Source organism: Marmota flaviventris, chromosome 2 (genome assembly GCF_047511675.1).
Source record: "Marmota flaviventris isolate mMarFla1 chromosome 2, mMarFla1.hap1, whole genome shotgun sequence".
Lineage (NCBI taxonomy): Eukaryota > Metazoa > Chordata > Mammalia > Rodentia > Sciuridae > Marmota > Marmota flaviventris.
In genome coordinates, this window is record NC_092499.1 from 180,295,679 (window position 1) to 180,322,669 (window position 26,991).

Sequence of the window (26,991 nt, forward strand, 5' to 3'; positions counted from 1 at the left end):
CTAGGAAATTTATCATAGAGAAATAATTCGAAAGAAGAAAAAATTTTGCTGTATCAAGGTTATTTATTATCTTGTTATTTATAATATTAGAATATTGAAAGACAAACCTAAACAACCATGGAGGTAGAAATCAAGTTACTCTATCAATATTAACTTGATTAAATATAAGTAAAAAAAAAATCAGTTGTATTCTGTGTCTACGTGCTTTTTGATACCTTTGAAAAGCTCTATATAATCATGTCTCTTTTGTGATTACAACAGTAAAATTTCTCTGGCAAAAAAAATGAACTTTTTTTTAATGACTCTTTGAGACTTACTCACTGATGCCTTGCATTTTTTAAATATATATATATATATATATATATATATTTTTTTTTTTTTTTTCAATTGTTGATAGACCTTTATTTATTTATTTATTTGCGGTGCTGCGAATGGAATCTATGCCTCACACATGCTAGGCAAGTGTGCTACCTCTGAGCCACAATCCCAGCCTCAATATACCTTGCATTTTGCTGGGTTGTAGCTCATTGGCAGAGCACTTGCCTAGCATGTGTGAGCCACTGGGTTCCATCCTTAGCACCATATAAAAATAAATGAATAAATAAAAGAAAGGTATTGTGTCCATCTACAACTAAAAATATATAAATAAAATACTAATAAATTTTAAGAATTTTTTTAGAATTAAACCTTTAGAAGCATTCCTTTTATGTTTACTTGTAGACTACTTTAAAATATATGAAAGAATTCAGGAAAATCAATATTTTCTCAAGGTAAAATCTTGTATCTGTTTTACAAGTATTTGCTGAAATTTGTTTTTGTTCTGATTTAGCTGGGAACGGCGAGTTGACAATATGGGACGCATTTATTATGTTGACCATTTCACAAGAACAACAACATGGCAGAGGCCAACATTGGAATCTGTCCGGAACTACGAACAGTGGCAGCTACAACGTAGTCAACTTCAAGGAGCAATGCAGCAGTTTAACCAGAGATTCATTTATGGAGTAAGAAACCTATTGATTTGTTGATTATTATGACTGATAAAAGTATTCAGTTTTTAAACCTTTTCTGCTTATCATTTAAAGCACTTATAAAAGAAGGTACAAATAGAAGGGCAGCCCAGTTTTTGCTCTTAATAGGTATTATTTTAAGACCTTCTCTGGACTATTCTATTTATGTGATCTATTCTTTCCTTCTGTAATTTCCTGAGTTTCATCCCCCTTCTGTTTGTTAATGTCAAGAATAAACAAAAAGTGAGAACAACTTAAAATTCATGAACAAAAGAATAGTAAAAATAAACCTAAGTAGTTTGAAAGGAATCTTTTTTTAAAAATTCTGAATTTAGTTCTGCATTTAACTTAGCAGAATATTTAAAGATTTGAATCTCAAAGAACTTGACCTTTAAGTTTTTGTGTAGAATTCATAATGGAGTTGAATCCTTTTTTAACATTTAGAGGTAAAGTTTACCTAACAAATTAATTAATGCGCTGGGAAACTGAATAAATTTGATTTCTTATAGGATTATACTAATTATATTTTTCTGACTTCACAGATACATTATTTTTAGTATAGAGACATTTCCTTTATGGAAACAAATGGTTTAAATTTTATATATTTCTCTTTAGAGTAATGGTATAACAGTAGTGATAAGTACACCAAAATATGTTAATATTTTCTTTGCTGTATGATCTTTGCTGCTTATTTTATAATCTCTCAAGTAATAAAATATCACAGATCTTTTCTTTGAGGAAAGGAAAATAATCTGTTGAGAAATTTGATTCTCATCCATCTACAATGGTGCATGTCTATTATCCCAGCTATTCTGGAGGCTGAGGCAAAAGAATCACAAGTTTTAGGCCAGCCTGGGCAACTTAGTGAGATCCTGTCTCAAAATAAAACAGAATGGGTTGGGATGTAGCTTAGTGATAGAATGTTTGCCTAGCACATGCTAAACCCAACTCTGTAAAACTGCAAGACAGGATGACCCAATTGCCATCACTTCCACTGCCATTGGTAGTATCCCTGTTAGATCCATCAGAGTAAAACAACACATTACATATTCCTCACTAGGCTTTAACTTTTTTTTACTTTTTTCTATATTCCTGCCCATTCTGGATCTTATTATCATAGTCAAATTCACCTTTATCAGAAGCCTTTCCTTCACACCCCAGTTAAGACTAAAACATTTTTCTTTTGAATAACAGTTTTATCTGTCACTTCCAATAGACATATGTCACAATATTCCCCTTACTGGTGGTTTTAAAGGTGAAACTAATTTTTGATTCTTGTCTATCTTACTCATTTTTTTTTCTAGGCTATTTTACATATTCCTTTCTTTCTAAGTTATAATCACCTTTGGTATACCTCGCCACATTTCTTCTAGGTTTGAATGCTTAGCTTGCCTGCCTTCTTTAAAACTAGTTTCCACATGGGTGTCCAGTGGAAAGATCATGCATGGGCTTTGCAGTCACACACATCTGGGTTCGAATCCTGATTCCACAGTTACTTTCTCTATATGACTTTGAGTAAGTTACTTAACCTCATCAAGACTCATTTACTTTATATGTAAAATAGATACATATTTAATTGCTTCAAATATTTTTTTGGTTTATTTTTTTATTTTTTTAGGATTCCATAAAAGTTTTTAATGTGTTCGGCACATATTAGATACCTAGAAATTTTATTTCTCATCTCTTCTCTCCTTCATATCCAAAACTGTAAATGTGCCCTTGACCTCATTTTGGTAGTACGTAATCTTTCAAAACATTGTGGAATTTTTGTTATTGTTGTTGTTTTTATTTTTTGTAATTTTGAAACAGGGCCTCTCTAAATTGCTGAGGTTAGCCTTGAACTTGCGATCCTCCTACCTCAGCCTCCCAGGTCACTGGAATTACAGGCATGTGCCCATGCACACCTGCTCAAAACAATCTTTTTTTTTAAATTTTTAATATGTATTTTTTGGTTGTAGATGGACACAATACTTTTATTTTATTTTTATGTAGTGCTCATGTGTGCCAGGTGAGTGCTCTACCACTGAGCCCCAGCCCCAGCCCTCAAAACAAATCTTTTTTTTTTAATATATTTTTTTAGTTGTAGGTGGACACAATACCTTTATTTTTTATTTATGTGGTGCTGAGGATCAAACGCAGGGCCTCACATGTGAGATGAGAGCTCTACTGCTGAGCCACAGCACCAGCCCTCAAAACAATCTTTTTAAAGATTAGATTTTAAAAATTCTGGAGTACCTACTATGTATACTGACTTATTATAAACTTAATCAATGTAGAATTCACAATCTTTGGAACTTCTTTTTTTCTTTTGGTACTGGGAATTGAATCCAGGGTTGCTTTACCACTTAGCTACATCTCAGACCATTTTATTTTTTTTTTATATTTGAGACAGGTTCCCAAAGTTGCTGAGGGCCTCTCTTAGTTACTGAGTCTGGTCCCAAACTTGTGATCCTCCTACATCAGCCTCCCAAGTCACTGGGATTATAGGTATTTGCCATTGTGTCTGGCTTGAAACTTTTTTTTATATATTTATTTTTTAGTAAACACAATATCTTTATTTTATTTTTATGTGGTGCTGAGGATTGAACCCAGTGCCTCACGCATGCTAGGTGAGCGCTCTACCACTGAGCCACAGCCACAGCCCCTGAAACTTTTTTTGAGTTATAATTTATACCTCATCACCTCTGTTCGTCTCCCTCCTGTCAAAAAACAACTGACCAATTTTCTGAAATTCTTACTTTTTTTTTATAGTGTTAATAAATCATATAGAATTTAAACAGCTTATTTTACCCTTAAAATAAGCAAAGTTGAAATTAGAATAAATAAATAAATATTTTTATTTAAAAAAAAGCAAAGTTGTGAATTGAATGAATTTAACATTTTTAATTACCTACTTGAAATTGGTGAGAAGGGGGCTATTGCTAAGAAATAATCTGTTTATTGGGTGAATTAAGTGGTCTTTGGTCACTACTATTCTGATCCTAGTTAAAAGATAGTAGATTTTCATACACTCAGCATTTTAAAGCTCAAAATTGATGTGACTGATGATGAACCATTGTGTAATGATTTTTCCTGGCTTATGTATTCACGGTGCATGTTTCCAGTTGATCTATCCAAGGAGAGCCAGTGGAATAAACTAGTGTTTTAAAGAATTATCAGAACAGTTTGTCATATGCCAAAATTTTCAGACCCAGTCTATGACATGGCCTTTCTACTCTTAAATCCTTTTCATAACTGCATCTATAAAGAGTAACAAGTTTTGTTCTCGATATCTTTGCCAAGAGCTGTTAAATCAGAAGTGCAATATCTTTCTTATTCTTTAAACTTAGGAATTAACCTAGTTTCTGTAATAGGTCAGTGACCTGGAGAAAAAAATTTAAAAAATATAGTGGTCTCTAGATTGAGATGTAAGAGACCCAACCCAACTGAATGTAGTGTTAGAACTTTGAATGGATCCTGGTTTTAACACATAAGCAACCAGACATTTACTTGTATTAAGTACTAGATCATTAAAAATTTAACATTGCTATTTTGCGAGGTGTAATAATGATCTTGAGATTACATAAGAATGTATCCACAAATTTTAGAAAGGCATACTAAAATATGTAGGCTGAAATGATGTTTGATTTTTGCTTTAGCAAAGTATAAGAAAAAAAGTTACATAAAGAAATGTGGCAAAGTCTTGCTAACTCTTGAATCTTGGTACTGGGTATAAGGAGTTCATTGTCATATCTTACCCTTTTTTTTTTTTTTTCTATAGTAAAATTATTTTCAAAACAGTTAGAGCTTGCCTCATGTGCACAAAGCCCTGGGTTCAATCCCCAGCAACACACACACACACACAGCAATTAGAATCTATTATTTGTTTACTTGTCTTGTCCTACTCAAGAGGAAAGGACTTAATCGAGTCTTAGTGAATCACCACAAAATTATTGCCTATTATACATTAAAATTAAAATACAATCGTTAAACCTGTAATATATGACTTTTACTTCTCTTTTTTCTAAAGGTTGACTCCTTCAAAGGTTATTTTATCTAGTCAAACTATGCTGTTCACCAGTGTGATAATCACAAACAAAATTTTAAGGTCTTCCATACATTTAGTTCGAGGCTCATTAGCACCTTCCAGTTGGAGTTCTTTCTTTTACTTATCTGGCAGCTTGGTCTTTCTGCTTCCCAACTCTTTTCAAAATTCTTTATGTCTCATGTTCTTTGGTGATCTTCTGGTTTTGAGTACATATACAATATTTTTCTCAGCCATCTGATGACTCTGGGTACTGGTATTATACTGACTTTTGGGGATTGGTATGCATTTCTAAATTTTATATTACTAATATAGTAAAATTTGCAGCAAAAAAGATAAAAACTTGGTCGTACGGGGGGTGAGAATTATATATTTGTGTAGTATTTCAATTTCAGATAATTTTAAATGTTACATGATGTTTGCCAAGTTTTGTGTTTTGTATGTTGGTATTTATTAAACAACATATCGCACTTCCTATGATGTGAACTCTGTAAGAATGTTATGTTGCACATTACCAAAGAATGCGTATTAGAACTCAATGACAACTCATATTTGCTCTGAAATGATCTGTTTAATTTAATTTTTCTTTCTTTCTTTCTTTTTTTTTGGTTCTTTGTAGAATCAAGATTTGTTTACTACATCACAAAATAAAGAATTTGATCCCCTTGGTCCTTTGCCACCTGGATGGGGTAAGTCCCATGAGTTTTTTTCATTACATTCTATCATTTTAAAAAATTAGGTATTTATAGATGATATTCTCTCTTATTTGAGTAAATACCTGGGAGACTTTTCAGGTACATCTATCTGTTTAATTGATGGTGCCAAATAAGCATTAAATTTTATTCAGGTTGTAAATTGACTTTTTCGTTGTAAGAAAATTTTATTGGAATGTAGAATTATTTTGCTCTTCTAACGTTTATAAAAATATTGATTACTCAGCAATCAAAAGGGAATGGAATACTGATAACAGCAATCTGGGTGGACTACACAGGCATTATGTTTAGCAAAGTCAATATTCATAAGATTATATGCTTTTATTATTTTGTTTTTTTATTATAATCAAATATTTGAAAGTAGATACTTTATAAGGAAGAAAGGTTTTTTTTAGCTCATAGTTCTAGAAGTTCAAGGGCATGGCATAGTCTTCTGCTTGGCTCTGGTGAAGACTTCAAGTCAGATAGCATAATAATGGTGGGAGGTTATGTGAGAGAGGGTAATTATGTGGTAAGACAGGAAGTTAGAGTGAGACTTTAAATGCCTTCCAAAGGCACACTCCCAGTGACCTTACCATTTCCCACTGGTCTCTGCCTCTTAAAGGTTCACTCCCTCCCAATATTGCCACACTGAGTACCAAGCTTCCAACACAAGAACCCTTGTAGGACACACTCAAACCATATATAAACTTTAACAATGCTGTATGTTTTAATTCATACAACATTCGCAAAATCACAAGACTAAGCCGGGTGCAGTGGCGTGTGACTGCAATCCCAGAAGCTCAGGAGGCCGAGGCAGAAGGATCATCAGTTCAGAGCCAGCCTCAGCAAAAGTGAGGCACTAAGCAACTCAGTGAGACCCTGTCTCATTTTAAATAAAATACAAAATAGGGTTGGGGATGTGACTCAGTGGTTAAATGCCCCTGGGTTCACTCCCCAGTACAAAAAAAAAAAAAAAATCACAAAACTAGATCTGGACAACAGATTAGTATTTGTCAGGAATAAGATAGGTGAAAGTTGGGTACAAATACAAGAGATAATGCTAAGGGGGTTCTTACATGATGTTGGAAAAGTTCTGTCTTGATTGTGTTGATGAATGCGTAAATCTATACATGGGACAAAAATATATAGAAATTTGTATTCATCTACATGGATTCAGCTTTAACAAATGGTAAACATTGAAAATTCCATTGTTAGGTATGATGTATCAATGTCTTAGTTTTAATATTTAATTTAATACTTAGATAAGATACCACCATTGGGAGAAACTGGTTAAAGGGTACATTGAGATTGAGGTTCTGTACATTTTTTATAACACAGTAATAATTCAAAGTAAAAAACTTAAAAACACATTGGTCTTTGATCACATCAGTCTTTCTCCTTTGTCCTCCTCCTCCTCCTTTTTTTTTTTTTTTTTCAATACTGGGGTTGGGGGGAAAACACCTTAAGAGTACTACTGAACTACATTTCCAGCCCTTTTTATGATTTATTTTGAGACAGGTTCTTGCTAAGTTGCCTACACTGACCTTGAACTTGTGATCCTCCTGTATGAGCCTCCTGATTCATTGAGATCACAGTCATGCTCAACCATGGTCACATTGGTTTTTTTGGGGGGGGGGGGGGGCAGGTACCGAGGATTGAACTCAGGGGCACTCAACTACTGAGCCACGTTTCCAGCTGTGTTTTGTATTTTATTTAGAGATAGGATCTTACTTACTGAGTTGCTTAGCACCTGGCTTTTGCTGAGGCTGGCTTTTTAATTTTTTTTTTTTTTTTTTTTTTTTTTTTTTTAGTTATAGATGGATACAATATCTTTGTGTGTATGTTTGTTTGTTGGTTTGTTTGGTGCTGAGGATTGAACCCAGTGCCTCACGTGCGAGGCAATCACTCTACCACTGAGCCACAACCCCAGCCCCCTGAGGCTGGCTTTGTACTCCTGCCTCAGCCTCCTGAGCCACTGGGATTACAGGTGTGCGCCATCTCACCAAGCCACATTGGTTTTTCTAAAGTGCATTTCAGAATTTGGTGGGGTTGGTGTTACCTTATAAAACAATGGAAGGGGAATACATAAGGGTGGCAACTTGGTGCCCTACACCATGGAGCACATGAGTATGCCCTGTTATTGGTACACTTAATACCTTAGTTATTAAAACTTATTTAATAGACTTTAAGATGTGTCTACCCTACCAGATTCTGTTTTGTAGTGTAAAATAATAGGTAGAGTCTTCTGGCTCTATTGGATCCTCAGAGTGGTCAATGTGTGGTTGATATGATGAACTTTAGATGAGGGCTGTTGCCCTTATGCTTGTTGAACTTGACCTGTCAGATTGCATTCCTAGACATGAATTGTTTGCCCATATTTGTTTAAAGAGTTGTATGTCCATGTTACAGAAAGAGAAATTGATGAAATAAAAGGAAAAGGAATATCTGAAGGTTATGTGTTTTATCTCCCTAATTATATTGCAGAAAAACTAAGACCTGCCTTGGGATGATGGTCAGAAACAGACTTTTTCTCTGGAACACCTCTTGCTCATAGAAGCCTGAAATGTGCACTGTTTTGCCTTTATTTATTTTTTTTAAATGTTTTTATTAGTTGTGGATGGGCCTTTATTTTATTTACTTATTTTTATGTGGTGCTGAGAATCGAACCCAGTGCTTCAAACATACTAGGCGAGTGCTCTACCACTGAGCCACAACCCAGCCCCCTGTCTTGCCTTTATTAGAATAGCTTTTCTGTAAACAGGTTCTTGCCTTCTGTATTGATCATTAACTCAATCATCTAGATCTTTTTCCTTTTTCATTTAGCCAACAACACTTTCTTAATACTGCCTCTAAAGACCCAGCTTATTGCTAGGTGCAGTGGTGCATACCTGTAAGAGGCTCTGGAGGCTGAGGCAGGAGGATCACAAGTTCAATATTAGCCCCAGCAACTTAACAAAACTCTATCTCAAGATAAAAAAAACACTGATTAAAAAAATTGGGAGGTGGCTCTGTGGTTAAGTGCCCCTGGTTTCAATTCCTGGTATCCAGCTTCTTGCCCTGCTAATATGTTGCTGTTTCACTATCTGCATATATTTGGGTTTTACACTTCTAAAGTTGAAGTGCTGCGTCCTTTCCCTATATGAGTTTATGATTATCCTACAATTCAATCTGAGCACTGCTTTGTGATTCTCTGCTTTTGGGGCCCATACCTTAGTTTTGGAACTGGTCATCGTGTATCAGATGAGGAGACGAAACTGACCTTCAATATTGTCCCAGGAAATAGAATCCCATCTTATGCACTGTGGTTTCTTTCTGAGATTGACAGCATTATTTTTGTAAAAGAATATATATTTAAGTCCAACTTTTTATGCGATAAGTTGAGACATTACCATCAGGCAGCAAAGAAATTTTAACACGTGCACACACCATAGGGCCTAGAGAAGAAAGAATGCCTTTGGTTCAACAATGCAGTCTAATGTAGGGCTCTGTACACTCATCAAGTATAAAGACACTTTCTCATTTTCATAGTTATGAAACACTACATAGAGTAGCAATAAGCTTTTGCTTTTCACTGTTTTATTCATCAAATCAGGAAGTGCTCTGAACTGCATTCAAGTTGATGTTTAGTAATTTCAGTATTATTTATCATCTGTTTTTTTCAACAAAGTAAGAAATCAGCTCCACAGCCCCAGTACTTCCTCTCATTAAGTAGATGAGCCTTCAGTTTGCAAGTGAAAAGTTTTGTACCTTTGAAATTGTTTTTCACAGCCTTTTCCAAAAAATGCTGATATCAGTAGTATATACTTAGAACATACATAGGAAACAAGTTAACTTATCTTGTTTTATGATAGTTTTTGAAGGGAAAAAATCTCTAGTGTGACACCTGAATTTACATGGCAGATAAAAGATGAATATATGCTCAATTGTGTACTTGGGTAATCATTTGGTGAGGCTAGAGATGTAGTTCAGTGTAGAGTACATGCTCAGTATGTAGGAGGCCATGGGTTCAGTCTGCAGTAAGACACACGTATATATTGCATGTTGTGTGTGTGTGTGTGTGATTTACACATTTGGATACATATTTTTTGAGCAAGAAAGATAATTTTAGATTCTACAAGTACTTTTTTTTGAGATTTAAATTCATGACTACCAAGGCATGAACTTACCTTGCTATCATGTAACATTAGTACAAGCTGTAAGTGATTATTTTTGCCTTAGTAACAGGCTTAGAGTTGGTGACATGTTTCTACACTTAAGATGCCTTCACCAGTGTTAATAATATCCAGAGTGGGTCACCAGTCACAGAATCTCATTTTTTGTATACTGTGCATAACTGCAGTTCTATTTATGTTTTAGGCTTAACTGATATAGAAAGTAGCTGAAATGTCAGAAGTGGATTCTTAATACTCACTAGTGTATCCATTGTAACCCATAACATCACTGTTACTTGATATCAGAGAATCAATGCTGCAAATATAATTGTTACCAAATACTAACTTAATAAGTTATAATCTGTTTGTTTGTACAATAAAGAGAAGACTCATTCTATAATATGTTGTTTAAAGAAAGATCCAAAGGATCTAAATGTGTTATTTGGAAAATGGATATCAATTTAGTATTCATTTTGAGGCATGTAGTCAAAGAAATTCAGATACAGGAATAATCCCATCTTTTGAAGAATTAATTGGTAATAAAACAGAAATTATAGTTTAAAGATAGCTTAATATTGAATATTAATAGGGAAAGCTCAGGCAGGGGCAATTTTGAGGAATGGGAATAAGAAAACAAGAATAGTAAAGCAAGAGGCAGGTGGGGAATAAGCAGCAGGGTTTTTTTGTTTGTTTTTCTTTTCTTTTTTTTTTTTTTTTCTTCAGTGGTATTGGGTACTGAAACTATGGGCACTCTACTACATGTCCAGCCCTTCTTATTTTTGTGACAGGGTCTAGCTAAGTTGTTCAGGCTATCACCAAACTCAGGATCCTGAATAGCCTCCTGAATAGCTGGGATTATAGCTATGTGACCCTGTGCCCAGCAAACAATAACTTTAGATGCAATAATTAAATAATTGAGCCCTACTGCCCAGCTTGTATATAGAAAGTTACAATAAATATTCAAGATTTTGGAACTGGTTATATTAAGGAACAAAATCATTAAAAAGAATCAGTGTAAGCTGAGTGTGTAGCTGTGTGGTAAAATGTTTGCCTAGCATACACAAGGCCCTGGATTTTATTTCCAACACAGCAAAATAATTAAGTTAATAAGTAGGTATGTAGAAAGAAATAAATAATGTCTATCTTAATTGAATAATGCCAAACATATACCAACAAAACAATTAAGTTATTACCCTAACCCCCAACTCCCACTTATGTTTAAGAAATGAGGTGATATAGTAATGTAGTGTGAGAAAAAAATCTCTGTAGATCTGAGTTTCCATATTATCTCTACTTCATAATTATGGGGGTTGAGGGTAGGTCACTTAACCTCTCTAAGTTTTCTTTATCTTCAGAATAAAAATAAAACCATCTGCCAGGCATGGTGGTGCACACCTGTAATCCCAAGGGCTTGGGAGGCTGAGACAGAAGGATTGTGAATTCAGAGCCAGCCTCAGCAAAAGCAAGGTGCTAATAAGCAACTCAGTGAGACCTTGTCTCTAAATAAAATACAAAAGAAAAAAAAAAAAGGGCTGGGGATGTGGCTCAGTGGTCAAGTGCCCTTGAATTCAATCCCCAGTACCCGAATGAATGAATAAAACTTGTCTACTTCTTGGAGCTATTAAGAATAAAATGAGGGCTGGGCAATGTGGCTCAAGCCGGTGCGCGCTCGCCTGGCATGCGTGCGGCCTGTGTTCGATCCTCAGCACCACATACAAACAAAGATGTTGTGTCCGCCGAAAACTAAAAGATATTAAAAAAATTCTCTCTCTCTCTAAAACTGATCATTAAAAAAAAAGAATAAAATGAGGGCTGGAGTTGTGGCTCAGTGGTAGAGCAACTTGCCTGGCATGTATGAGGCCCTGGGTTCAATCCTCAGCATCATATATAAATAAATAAATAAAATAAAAGATCCATTTACAACTAAAAATAAAAATAAAAAAAAGATTTTTTTGAACTAAAGGTATGGCTTAGTGATAGAGTGCTTGCCTAGTTGTGTGAGGCCCTGAGTTCAGTTCCCAACACCACAAAAAATTAAAAAAATATCATATGTAAGAAGCTAAAAAACTTATTTTGCTGCTATTGGTTTGACTGAACTGAAGGGTCCGGTGGGTAGGACATTGATTTAAGTCTGGCTTCTGGGATGTAATTTTATTTCTATAACTTTAGTTAATTTGTATTTAATAGTCAAAGAATAAATTAAACCTTTTAAAAGATGTGATACTACAAAATCAACAATGCAATGATATGGGCAAATTCAGTTCATTTTGTCTTAGTTTCAGGAAAAAGACTATGCCAACATTAATGTTTCGTTTTGGTTTTTTGTTTGTTTGTTTGTATAATAAAGAGAAGAGAACTGATAGCAATGGCAGAGTATATTTTGTCAACCACAACACTCGAATTACACAATGGGAAGACCCCAGAAATCAAGGGTAAGAACTTTTAGTTACTAGTGTATTTATAACTTTTTAAAAATTGCTTACCTATTTCTGACTCAGTTGCATATTCTTTCCTCAAAGGCCTTAAACATTGATCTCCTTTCTATTCAGTGGAGAAAATTTTTTACTTTCATGTAGTGAAAAGCTTAAGAGTTTCTTGAAAGTCTGAAAAATACTCCTTATACATGAAAATAGTCTTATGTTCAAATATTCACTTCTATATATTTATTAGTAGTAAAATCAGATGAGTAAGTATAAAGCAGGGGGGCTGGGGTTGTGGCTCAGTGGTAGAGTGCTCGCCTAGCATGCATGAGGCACTGGGTTCAATCCTCAGCACCACATAAATGTAAAATAAAGATATTGTGTCCACCTAAAACTTAAGAATAAATATTAAAAACAAAAGTATAAAGCAGGGTTTCTTAATCTGTGATTACTGGATAAAATTTGGGGTATGTGTCTTACAGGGGAAAAAATATGTCCTCAGTTTTACTAATCTTTACCTAAAATTTAGTATTTCCTTCTATTATGAGTATAAGGCTATGACCTAGTAGAATTAGCAGTGCCTAGGACTTTGCCACCAGAAGAAATCACAAGGTTTGAAAAAGCATTTTGTGATTGTTGTAGATATCTCAAAATATTCTTTGCATACATCATTATAAGTATTATAAGCCAGGCATGTTGGCGCATGCCTGTAATCCCAGTGGCTCCAGAGGCTGAGGCAAGAGGATTGTGAGTTCAAAGCCAGCTTCAGCAAAAGCAAGGTGCTGAGCAACTCAGTAAGACCCTGTCTCTAAATAAAATATAAAATAGAGCTGGGGATGTGGTTCAGTGGTCAAATGCCCCGAGTTCATTCCCTGGTACCAAAACCCAAAAAAACAAAAACAAAAAAAAACCCCAACTTAAGGCTGGGGGTAGAGTTCAATGGTAGAGCACTTGCCTACTATTTGTGAAGCCCTTCGTTCAAAGTTTTAATAACTACACCAAAGTGGCACCTATGAGTACATTGCTAATCTTAGTAACATTACATAATATAGTCTGTGTATTATTTTACTAGGGCCATTGCAACAAACTCTATCACAAATGGAGTAGCTTAAACAACAAATTAATGTCTTTTAATTCTGGAGGCTAGAACCCAAGAGATCAAGGTGTTAGCAAGACCATGCTTCCTCTGCTATCACTAGGGAAAGATCTATTTCAGACCTTACTTCTAGTTTCTTACAATTCTTGGCTTGTCAGCATTATTTCAGTGTTCACATGGCTTCCTGTGTATACATTTCTGTTCACAAATTTCCATTTTATATGAACACTTGTTCTTCAGCGCCAGTGACCACCCCCCCACACCATATGCCAATATGACATCATCCTAACTGAAACATCTGCAATAACCCTTTATCCAAATAAAGTCATATTCCAGGGTACTGGTAGCTATAACTTAAGCATTTGGAGGTGGGACACATTCAACTTGTAACAGTCTATAAAACCATTCATTTATCAGATTGCCAAATGTTTCCATTATGCAAGGAATTTGGCAAATTGTACAATCAGTTTAGATAGTAACCACAAGTTTGCGGGTCCCCAAGACAATTCCCCCTTCAGACCAGCTGCCTACAAATTCTCACTAGAGATACTCAGAATTCATTCATATCTACACTAACCTTATACTCAACAACCATTTTTGTCATAAAGAAAGAATATAAAATAGAACCAGCAGAAGGAAGAGATTTATAGAGCAGAGTTTGGGAGGGTTCTAGATACCCAACAGTGTGGAACAATATATATTGATGTTCATGTTTTTTTTTTAAGTTGTAGATGGACACAATACCTTTATTTTATTATTTTATTTATTTATATGGTGCTGAGGATCGAACCCAGTGCCCCACACATGCAAGGCAAGCATGCTACCAGCCCCCGATGTTCAGTTTTGAACAGGATGTCTCTGGTATCTAGAATTTTTATTTGGGTTTGATCATATTCTTCTCTCTTGGCTGACATCTTTGTCTTTATCCCTACCTGGAGGTTTGGGATAAGACCTATTTTCAAGTTCCTCCTGAAGTCAAAACTGATGTAGTATGTCCCAGGTCTCTATCATCAGATCACCTCCCAGTAGTTGAGGACAAAGACCAGACTTCTCTTGGGAATGATTAATTCCTCATGACACGTGTTTCAATAATTTTTGTTCTAAAGATATTCTTTAAATGTAATATATATATATATATATATTGGGTACCAACAGATGACATTGTTTTTTATGGAATTATTATGTTTAATTTGAATATATTCAATTACATGAAAAAATAATTAAGATTTTCAAAGATGAGATGTTTTTAATTTTAATTTCTTTCAAAAATTTTATCTTTGATCTGGGGATGTATCTTGGTTGTTATGTACTTGCCTAGCATGCACAAAGCCCTGTGTTTCATCCCCAGCACTACCCCCCCCCCCCCCCCCCCCGCCAAACAAATATATCTAAGGATAGAATTGCATAAATCAAGCTAGGCACAGTAGTGATTCCTATTACTCAAGAGACTAAAGCAGAAGATGGCAGGTGTAAGGCCAGATTGAGCATCTAAGTGAGATCCTATCTTAATATTAGAAATAAAAAGGAATAGGGACATACAGCTCAGTGATAGAACACTCTGGTTCAGACTTTGGTACTGAGAGAATTGAGCAAGTCATCTTTCTATAATTTTTTCACCCTTGATCTTTTAAAGATTTAGAGCTAAATAGTAGAATAATATTTCAATAAGTAGCACAACTGACCTAGTTCTTATTTATTTTGTTTTCAAGACAACTTGTTACTGAGCCTATCCTTCAACCAAAATTTCAACAAAACTTTTTTGTATTTTTAATAATCTATTTTATTTGATATTTGTATTCAATTATATGCATACAGCTAGATATTCCTAATCTTTTGATGTAGTTTACAAAATGTGGTTCGAAACAGTGGTTTTTCTGAAGTATAGCCCTTTATTTTGCAGAAGTACGCTTGAGGAAAGTGACACTATTAACAGCAATAGTGGCTAAATGCCTAAATGACTCCAGATCCTCCTGTTGTTCTTTTCTGATGTGAACTTGTACATTTCTATTGTTCTTTTTTGTACCAAACCCACCAGATGAGAAAATTGAATCTGTAAAATAGAAAAAAATGAACGAGCACATATGGATAAATATTGCAACATTTATTACACCTAACCAGCTAAAAGGACTGGTTACCATTATGTCAGATACACAAATAAAGACAACAAAAGAGGTATTCCATAGTTCCCTATTTATTCTAGTATAATATTTTGAAATGTAAAAATAAAAGTTTTAGGTTTATTTATTCTAATACCTCACTTATTTTAAGTATTAAAATTAAGTCAGTTATCTAATTCCTATTCCAAATTTCATATAATATTTGCAAGGGGAGGAGTTGTTGTCAAACACAAATACTGCAACATGTGTTAGATGCTCTGCTAGTTGTATAAATAGGAAGTACTTTGAGATGCCCAGGAAAGAGTCATCAATCTCTTGTAGTAGGAGGAATAATAATAATTACAATATGAGGCATTACTCTATGCTAAACGTCTTACTTACCTCATTCCTCATATAATCTTATTAATAAACATTGTTATTTTCATTTTATGAATAAAGAAAATTAAGTTTATTTTATTTTTGGAACTGGGGATTGAACTTAGGAGTACTTTACCACTGAGCCTCATCCCTAGCCCTTTTAAATTTCTATTTTGAGACAGGGTCTTGCTAAGTTGCTTTGGGCCTTGCTAAATTGCTGAGACTGGTCTTGAATTTGCCATATTCCTGCCTCAGCCTCTTAAGTCCCTGGTATTACAGATGTTTCACTGCACCCAGCAAAAGAAGATGGAGTTTAGAGAGATTTAGTTGTTTTCCTGGTATCACAAATTTTAAAGATATAAAGATAGGTGTTAAAGAAATAGAAATACTTAATTTAAAAAATTTTTTTGAGTTGCCTTAACAAAAGAATAATATAGATTTGGGCCAAAGGCTTCACTTAGAGATGAGAGAGATCATGTCTTGACTGGGAAAATGATGACTAGCCATATTCCATGAAATCACAGGATTTATGTAAAGAATTTAGAAGTTTGGGTGCAGAGAAAATGTAAAAGGGAACATTCAAGGCCAAGGTATAGAAACTGAGTAAATGCCAGGTGGAAGAATATAGAACTTAACATTGAAAGTGGTATAACAGTGCTAGCACTTTAAAGGAAGAACTAATTTGATGCAATCTCTTATTTGAGAAAGATACTCTGAAGGCATATCAATATAAGAGCCAGAGCAGAATGAGACTAGAGGGAGGAAAACCCATTTAGGTGACTGTTGAGGATGTTTAAACAAAAGACAATTAAAGCCCAGAGTAAGAATGGTTGTGGAGGTAGAAAATAGGGATGAAGATAAAGACTTTTAAGACAGAATGGGCAGAACTTATTTAATCATGAGATGTTTAAGGCGGGTTATGAAGTAGATAGAAGAGCGTAGACCAAGAATATGGTGGAAAATTGAGGGGTGATTGAGTGGTTTTTAATGTTAAGTTCTAATGATGTGTTTAACGTATACATAGGATGTCCAAATAGAGTGTCTAGTGCACAACTGAAAATCTTAGACCAAATTGTTTTCTAAAAGATTTTATACTACATTAATATATATTTATGGATATTTTTAGTTTCTGTACTTGACAAATCAACAACTCTTTAAAAATCTTTGTTTATATTTTTTCTCTATGTTTTGTAGTCAGTTAAATGAAAAGCCGTTACCTGAAGGCTGGGAAATGAGATTCACAGTGGATGGAATTCCATATTTTGTAGACCACAATAAAAGAACAACTACCTATATAGATCCACGCACAGGAAAATCTGCCCTGTAAGTATTCCAAACATTGTAGATTGAAAATAAAATAAATTTCTCTGTTACTGGTAATTGAATCCAAGGGCATTCTACCACTGAACTATATTTCCAGACCTTTTTTATTTTTTTATTTTGAGACAGGGTCTTGCTAAGTTACCGAGTCTCAAACTTGTCATTTTCCTGCCTTGCCTCTTGAGTTATTGGGCTTTCAGGCATTCACCATTGTGCCTGATAATTAATTTCTCAGATTTTGACAAAGATCTGAATTAGCAAGGAAGGGAAATCTCACTATTTCTTTCCCCCACCCCCACTGTGAGTGCGTGCATGCGTGCGTGCGTGTGTGTGTGTGTGTGTGTTTATTTTAAGCATTGAATCTACCACTGAGTTTTCTAAGCATTGAATCTACCACTGAGTTACAACCCCAGCCCTTTTTATTTTCTTTATTTTGAGGCAGGGTTTCACTAAATTGCTCAGCTTACCCTGAATTTAGGATCCTCCTGCCTTAGCCTCCTGCCTTAGCCTCCTGTGTAGCTCAGATTATAGGCGTGCACCACAATACCCACCTTCTTACTGTTTCTTGAGTTGGCTTGCCAATAGAGCTCTATGTACTGTCCTTTGCCCATTTTTTTTTCTTTGCTCATTTTTTAATCAAGTCATTGGGGGTTTGGGGTTACATTTTAGTTTTCTATATATAATCATGAATTGATTAATGATGAGGATACATTCTGAGAAATGAATCATTGTATGAACAAAAGAGTATACTTAGACAAACCCACATGCTTTCTGTGAATCTAGGCTGTGTGGTATACACACCCTACCTAGATGATGTAGTCTTTTGCTTCTGGGGCCATGATGAACAGATTACCCAATTAAATCAAGTGCATAATAAAATGATGTAATCAAGAGACACAGTAAACACAAGATATGTGAGGCTGCTGCCAGCATAACATGTCATACTATTTTACAGTAAACTCTTTGTTTTTATATAACTAGGAGTACAGTTAAAATAATGATTGAAGGCATCATTTTATACTGTTTTGTTATTGGTTATACATTAAATAGTAACATAGTTTTTTATTATCATTATCAAGTATTATGCACTATGCATAATAGTATGTGCGTAATAGTATGTGTATAATAGTATGTGCAATATTTTACTATGACTGGCAGTGCAGTAAGTTTGTTTATACCAGCATCACCTCAGACGTGAGTAATATGTTGTGCTACGATATTAAAGATGGCTGTGGCATTATGAGACCATTATCTTAAATGTGGTCTGTCATTGACTGAAACATCATTATGCCATGGGTGACTATATTCTGAATATTAATTCCTTATTAGATACTTGAATTAAAAGCATTTTCTCCCATTTTTACTTAGGATAGTGCTCTTTGATACACAAAAGCTTGAAAATCTGATAAAGTCCATTTTGTCTATATTTTGGTGCCCATGCCTTTGGTGTCATTCCCAAGAAATTATTGCCAAATCTAGGTTTTTTCTTCTCCTAGGTTTCCCTCTGAGATTTGTAGAGTTAGAGCTTGTACATTTGGGTGTTTGATTCATTTTGAGTTAATTTTTGTATATGATATTGGATAAGGGTGCAATCTGAATTTTTTATGCGTGGATATCCAGTTTTCCTAGCAGCATTTGTTAAAAAGGCTTCTTCTTTTGTTACTTAGTCTTGGCATCTGTATTAGCCAGCTTTCCATCACTTTAATAAAATACCTGACATAGGCTACTTAGTACAGAAATTTATTCCACTCAGTTTTGACCAGAGTCTAAACAGGCTGAATGAGGACCGCCACTTGCCTACATTACCTCATGGCAGATGGTAGTATATCATAGTGGAAGAATATGTAGAAGTAATTGGTCATCTTTTTTTTTAATATTTATTTTTTAGTTGTAGTTGAACACAATACCTTCATTTCACTTGTTTATTTTTATGTGGTGCTGAGGATCGAACCTAGGGTCTCCACATGTGAGGCAAGTGCTCTACCACTGAGCCATAACCCCAGCCCAAACGGTCATCTCTTGAAGTGGGTAGAAAGAAAGTACAATCTGGGTCCCACAGTCCCCCTTGAGAACACACCCCTAATGATGTAATGATCTCCTAGTAGGTCTAACATTTTAAAGATCCAGAGCAACTCCTAATACCATTACCCTGGGAATATTCAACATCCAAACCATGGCGGCCTTGTCAAAAATTATTCAATATGTTGGTGAGGGTTTCTTTTTGGCTTTCCATATTCCATTCTATTGGTCTAAATGTCTGTCTTTATGCCAGTACTATGGCTCTGTAGTATGTTTTAACATTAGGAAGTATAAATCCTCTAGCTTTGTTCTTCCTTTTCAAGATGATTTTGGCTATTGGGATTCCTTGATATTGTGTACTAATTTTAGGATTTTTTTGGTCCTATTTCTACAAAGATGTTCTTATTATTTTGATAGGAATTACATTGAATCTATAGATCTGTTTGGTAGCATGGTTATTTTAACAATACTGATTCTTCTAATCCATGAAATGTGGATATTGTTCCATTTACTTGTGTTATTTTTAATTTCTTTCAACAGTATTTTGTAGTTTTTGATAGACAAGTCTTTTACCCTTCATTTCATTCCTGAGAATTTTATTTTTGCTGCTATTGTAAAAGGAATTGTTTTTTTTTTTTTTAATATTCTACTACTTTTCTGAATTTGCTTATTCTAACAGCTTTTTTATGTGGAATCTTCAAAGTATTTCCTGCACAAAAGATCAAATCAATATACAGGCACAGTGATGCACACTTGTAATCCCAAAGATTCATGAGGCTAAGGCAGAAGGTTTGCCAAGTTTAAGGCTTGTCATGGTAACTTAGTGAGACCCCATTTGAAAAATGAAATATAAAAAGGGCTGGGGGTGTAGTTTAGTGGTGGAACACTCTTGGGTCCCAGTATCAGGAAAAGGAAGAGACAAAAAAGTCATATCATCTGCAAACAGATCATTTTACTTCTTCCTTCCCATTTTGAATGCCTTTGATTTCTTTTTCGTGCCTAATTGTTTTGGCTGTAACTAACAATAGTATGTTGATCAGAAGCGATGAAATTAGGCATCCTTATATTATTTCTAATCTTAATGGAAAAGCTTTCATTCTTTAAGCATTCAATGTGATGTTCATTATGAGATTTTCACATACAGCCTTTATTATGTTGAGGTAGTTTCCCTCTATTCCTTATCTGTTGAGTATTTTTTATCATGAAAACGGTATTGAATTTTTTTTAATGCTTTTTCTGCATCAATTGAGATGATCATGTGGGTTTCTCCTCTTCATTCTGCTAATGTGGCATATTACATTTTTTTATATGTTGAACTGTCCTTTCAGTCCAAGAGTAAATCCTACTTTATCAACTTCATAAAAAGGATTAAAATGCTAATCCTTTTAATATTTTGCAAAAAGTTTTTGCTAATATTTTCTTGAGGATTTCTGTATCTGTATTGGTAAGAGGTATTTGTTTATAGTTTTTTTTTAGCGTTTATGTGACTTTCTTATCAAGGCAGTTCTGCGTGCCCCCTCCCATTATCATTTACTTTTATACTTATGCATATTAAAAGCTTTCATATTTAAAGCAAAAACTGAGAAATGAGGCCAATTGAGTGTTAATGAAATTGCAGAGATAATTTATATGGAAATAAATAAATAGATATTGTTATCATTCATTTTAGTTATAATTAAGTTTGGGTACATATAACATGAAAACCCAAAACAATAGTGGCTTATAAAAGTAGAAGTATATTTATCTCCATCTTTTAATTTTTTATTTTCATGTGTATGCCTATGTAGACACATAGATGGTTAGTAATAATAAGTAAACTGAAATATTCAAATAACCCAAAAGAATGCAGAAAAGGACAAACAGAAAAACAAAAAAAATACAAGAAAAAAAATAAACAATAAATGTTAGACCTAAACCTAAACATCTCAATAATTGCATGAAATCTAAATGAATGTCTCAGTGAGAAGTTAGTCAATATAACAATATAATTTGGCCAATCACTCCTCAGCACTTTGATCCCTTTCCTCTACTGATCTCTCTTTAATTTTCATGAAATCTGCCCCACCTTTCTTTTCCTTTTTTTCTCTAGCTTCCACATAGGAGGAAAAAAATACAACCCTTCAAATAACCTAAAACCTTCTGAGTTTTACTCATTTTGTTTAACATGATGGTCTCTAGTTCCATCCATTGTCCTGCAAATGAGAAAATTTCATTTTTCTCTATGGCTGAATAAACTTTCTATATATATATATATATATATATATATAATCACATTTTCTTTATCCATGCATCTGTTGATGGACACCTACGCTGGTTCCATAGTTTCATTATTATGAATTATGCTGCTTATCTCCATCTTTTAAAAATAGTTCAGGCAAAAGTGTATCTTCTAGGGTACTTGCCTAGCATTCACAAGGCCCTGGATTTAATCCTTAGCACTGCAAAAAAAGAATTTTAAAAATGGCCATTGAGACACAGCCATGTGTATTGTGGCTCCGCGGGGCGGTGTGTGGGGGGGAAACATCCCAAGAGAGATTAGGAAATATTTTGTACTAAATCCTAATGAAAGTACAACATATCACAGTCTGTGAGATTTAGGTTAGTAATCCTGAGAAGACAGTTAATTGCTCTAAATGATTAGACCAGAAAATTAAGAAAGGCATGAAATCAATGATTTCTACTTCCCCCTTAATAAACTAGAAAGAGGAAAGTTACTAATCTCCTAGTAAGTACAAGAAAGGACATAAAAATAATAGCAGTAATCAATGAAATGGAAATGAAACAGTAGAAAAATCAAAAGTAGAAGGATCTTTGAGAAGCAGTAATAGTATTGACAGCCCCTAGTAATCCTGATAAAGGAAAAAAGAGAAAATACAAATTACTAGTATTAAAGCAAAAGACCTTTATCTAGTAAAAAAATGAAATTCATAATTAAAGAATTTTCCATAAACAAAATTTTGGTTTGCAGCCAGGTACTGTGACACATACCTGTAATCCCAGCAACTCAGGAGGCTGAGGCAGGAGGATTACAAGTCTGAGGCCAGCCTGGGCAATTTCATAAGACCAAGTTTCAAAATGAAAAGTAATAAGGACTGTATCTCAGTGTTTCAGGATTTCTGGGTTCTATCCCTAGTAGCACGAAAAAGAAACAAACAAAAAAACACTGGTCTAGACAGCTTCACTGGTAAATTTTATCCAACTTATAAATAATAAATAGCATCAATCCTATTCAAATTCTTCCACAAAACATAAGGGATGGGAACACTTCCCAAATCATTTTATGAAGTTTCTATAATCCAGGTACCCAAACCAGATAAGAAAAGTATAACAAAATAAGACTAATAATTTGTTTATTAATATTTCTGTGAACATAGTTGTTAAAATTCTTAACATTATAATGGCAAATTTCCAGATATAAAAGGGATTATTTTACTACCATCAGGTGAAGTTTATCCCAATAATGAAAGTTTTAATATATCCAAATCAATAAAATTTACCATATTAATAGATTAGAGGAGGAAAAACCTATGGTCATTTCAGGAAAAGCTTTTGACAAAATACAAAACAAATTTATGATAAAAAGCCCTAGCTACCTGGAAAAGCTCTTACCCACAAAAAGGCATTTACAAAAAACCATAGTTAACGTCACACTTAATGATGAAGTACTCCAAAAGATCAAGAATAAGACAAGAATGTTTACTTGTCACTGCTGTCATTCAACAATGTATTGGTAGTTATAGCCATGGCAATGAGATAAGAAAAAGAAAAAATTGGAAAAGAAAGAAGTAAAACTGTCTCCCCCCCACCACACACAGATAACATATATAGAAAATACTAAGGAGTCTAGAATATATTAGAACTAGTAAGTGAATTTAACAGTGTCACAGGATACAAAGTCAGTATACAAAATCAATTTTATTTTTATACTGAAATACATTCAACATTTAGAAAATGAAATTTAAGGTAGGCTAAGGAGAAAACCAGTTGGTGTGAAGTCCAGGGCTAGCTGGGAAGCCCCAGAACATCATATTGATCTAGGTTCGTCCCTTCCTCCCTTCCTCTTCTTTCCACATACCTTTATTTTATTTTTAAATATTTATTTTTTAGTTATACTTAGAGACAATACCTTTGTTTTATTTATTTTCTTAATGTGGTGCACATCCCAGGCAAGCACTCTGCCACTGAGCCACAGCCCCAGTCCTAGGTTTCTTTCTTTATGTCCTACCATCCAGAGCCTGGTCTCCATCCTCAGTATCATCCCATGGTCTGTGACAGATAGCTGCTGTGAAACTTCTTCTGTCAAAGTCTACACTCCCATACTGGAATATGGAGGAAGGGAAAATTGGAATGGGAAAAAATAAAAACAGAAATTTCCCTTTCCAGCTCTCTCTGTTCTGAAAGTCTCCTATGACATTTCCATTTAGAGCTCCTTAGCCAAACTTGAAGTGATATGAATGAATTGAGAAACAGTCTTTATCCTAGATAGCAGTCTTGCCTACATGACTATGAAGAGTTTTATTTAAGGAAAAAGCATAGATAGCATTCTCAGAACTCCCTTTAACCAGCCCTGTTAGGTTTGGCTATATATAAAAAAAATCCACAACAGTGGCTTCAGCAAGATCAAAATTTCTGTCTTTTCCTAAAAATTGAACCTGGGAAAACATTCAGTAACAACAAATTTTGTGTTTGGAATGTGCTATTCTGAGTATTTTTGTCTTTTACCACTAAATTATGAAATGAGTGGGGTGTTTGCTTTCTTTCAGCGTTCTTTTACAAGCAGCCATATTTGTCACTTAACCCTTGTTCTTCCTCAGAGACAATGGACCTCAGATAGCCTATGTTCGGGACTTCAAGGCAAAGGTTCAGTATTTCCGGTTCTGGTGCCAGGTTAGTATTGGGACTGTATCTCTATACTTACTTTAGTTTATTAAGTTACTTTTATTATTACACAGTGATTTTGAAAATGATTAACTCCTGGAAAAACAGGTAAAATGGGAAACATTAGAACTCCTTCCCCTATTTTTAGGACAAAGAAATACATTTATTGATCTGGTAATTTGTAGCTTTTTTTTAATCCAGAAGATTAAGCTTAAAATCATTTGAATAATAAAACATTGTCACTTTTTCCTCAGTACTCAAATCTTCAAATACGTTAAAACTTTTTCTAATGTATAAACTGTGACTGACCATTTTCATAACTATTGTTTGATACAAATGACTAATAGGTACATATATGTTCATACACAAATGACCACATATATTCAAACTTGTTATGTTTAGAGTGTTTTTCTAAATGTGATCAGCTGCTTCTAATGTCTAAATAAATTACTTGAATTAATGATTTTATGGGTGCTAAGTAAAATTAATACATTAGAATGTTGTTTTATAAAATATTTCTTTTTTTTTTTTAAATATTTATTTTTTAGTTTTTTAGGTGGACACAATATCTTTATTTTACATTTATGTGGTGCTGAGGATTGAACCCAGTGCCTCATGCATGCTAAACGAGCACTCTACCACTGAGCCACAATCCCAGCCCCTTATAAAATATTTCTAAACTTCAAAATCCTCTAATTAACTGAGAAACCAGAAGAATCAATTAGTTTTTTTAAAAATAAAATTAAGATTTATTTGAGTCACTAAAGTAAGCATTGTGCATAAGATTTTTTTTTCTGTTTCTCCTATATCAAATAATATGTAATCAGCATGAATACTCACAAATGCATTGGTAAACACTACTGAATATAAATTCATGTTATTTTTTGTTTGTTTGTTTCTATAAACAAGTAAGACTTTTCCCTTTTTCTTTTTTGGTAGGTAATTTTAATAGAATTGACTTAAATCATTCTTATATTTCAGCAATTGGCCATGCCACAGCACATAAAGATTACAGTAACAAGAAAAACACTGTTTGAGGATTCCTTTCAACAGGTATTGTCTTGTTTACTGAGTAGTTCTGCTAAGCCAGAACCACCTTTTGGTGTTAACAGTTCAACCCAAATAGTTTTGAACTTGAGTTTGGAGTTCTTGAATTTTTAAATTTAATCTCATTACAGACTACCTTAGTATTTATCATTTAGGAACATGTACAAAGTTTTGTGTATGTGTGTGTGCTCGCGCGCGCGTGCTTGTGTGCCTCAGTGTTTGTTACTCATAGTGATTAGTGAGTTTTTGATTTCCATTTCTATGCTGTTTGGTGTTTGATTTGAAATAGATGTAAAAATTGGGAAATAGGCTATCAATGGGCAAAGGTCTTGAAATATCCATATGAACATTGTGGAATGGGAAAGGAGATGGGATGACTTCATTTTTACACTCTGAATTACTTAGATTTTTATTATAAACATGTTACTGTTACAATTAAAAATTATTTAGATGTAGGAAACAAAATAAATGGTCATTGGTGACAGTATCTGATAAAGGATGTGTTAGATTTCCAAAATAATCAACAATTTTTTTTACTTGCGCCCAGAACCTGAATCAATCAATCAACTTTATCTTGCAGATATTACTTTTTTAAAAAAATACTTATTTATTTTTAGGTGTAGTTGGACACAATGCCTTTATTTTATTTATTTATTTTTATGTGGTGCTGAGGATTGAACCCAGGACCTTGCACATGCCAGACAAGTGCTCTACTGCTGAGCCACAACCCCAGCCCTATCTTGCAGATATTACTAACAACCAACTATAACTAAATGTTAAGTGATTGGCCATGCCAATGGGAGCAAATGTGTTGAATTGAAAACATCTGGCTAATCCTTGTTTAAGATCAAATGTAGAAGTGATTATTTTCAAGATATCGTTGTAGCAACAACTCAAGAAGTAACTGAATGCAAAGGGGAAAGAAATTGAGATAGTTGGCAGTAGCTGGCTACTTGCTTTTAGAAATACTTGTGTTCATTTTCTAATGGAACCTCAATTATTAACATTAAAAGGGAAACCCAGTTTGCATCCTGCTCTGTAGGAGCAGACAACTTTTTAGCGGGACTTGGAGCTTGATTGAGACCATTTAGAGAATTGTGGTCATACCCCTTGATCTGATGTAAGTCTCCAAGATCATTCTATACCCTAGTCTTTGCCCATTTCTAGTTTTCATATTCATAATCACCCTTTTGGCACTGAGTAATTAGTCTGTGTTGAGTGGGTTTCTTGGAACATAACTTGGAACACAGCTAGTGTTAAGCTGTGAAATAGGCTGGATGTGGTGATGCAAGCCTGTAGTCCCAGCTGTAGGAAGCTGAGGCAGGAGAATTGCAAGTATGAGGCCAAACTTAGTAATTTAGGGAGACCCTGTTCCAGAATAAAATAAAAAGGACTAGGGACATAGCTCTATGGTAGAGCACCCCTGGATTCAATCCCCAAAATGACCCCCCCAAAAAAAGAAAAAAAAAAGAATATCACTATTTAAAAGAAAATTATATAGCCGGGTGCAGTGGTGCACACCTGTAATTCCAGCACCTTGGGAGGCTAAGGCAGGAAGATTGGGAGTTCAAAGACATTGTCAGCAACTTATTGAGACCCTGTCTAAAAATATTTTTAAAAGATATTGGATGTGACTCAGTGGTTAAGTGCCCATGGGTTTAATCTCTGGTATCAAAAGAAAAAAAGAAATTTATATATGTATAAAGTACACAAAGATACAGATACGTATAACATATAAAATGTTATGGAAATTTAATGTGTTTTCTATATGTGTGATGTTAACTAGATCACAAACAGCATTTTGTGTCCTAGGGGATTTAAGTTACCTTTAATGAAGAAAGTGTCAGATTTGGAAGT

At 34.3% G+C, this 26,991-nt stretch overlaps 1 protein-coding gene across 4 annotated transcripts in view; it reads left to right on the forward strand.

Annotated features, from left to right (window-relative positions):
* Window positions 1-26,991, forward strand: part of Itch (itchy E3 ubiquitin protein ligase) — a 123,954-nt gene that overhangs the window by 76,181 nt on the left and 20,782 nt on the right. For all 4 annotated transcript variants that reach the window (XM_071608854.1, XM_071608857.1, XM_071608855.1 and 1 more), the window contains 6 exons: window positions 830-1,004; window positions 5,654-5,723; window positions 12,228-12,312; window positions 17,065-17,193; window positions 24,024-24,096; window positions 25,069-25,140. In XM_071608854.1, coding sequence (XP_071464955.1) covers window positions 830-1,004; window positions 5,654-5,723; window positions 12,228-12,312; window positions 17,065-17,193; window positions 24,024-24,096; window positions 25,069-25,140 — 604 coding nt within the window. The remainder of the gene's footprint in view (window positions 1-829; window positions 1,005-5,653; window positions 5,724-12,227; window positions 12,313-17,064; window positions 17,194-24,023; window positions 24,097-25,068; window positions 25,141-26,991) is intronic.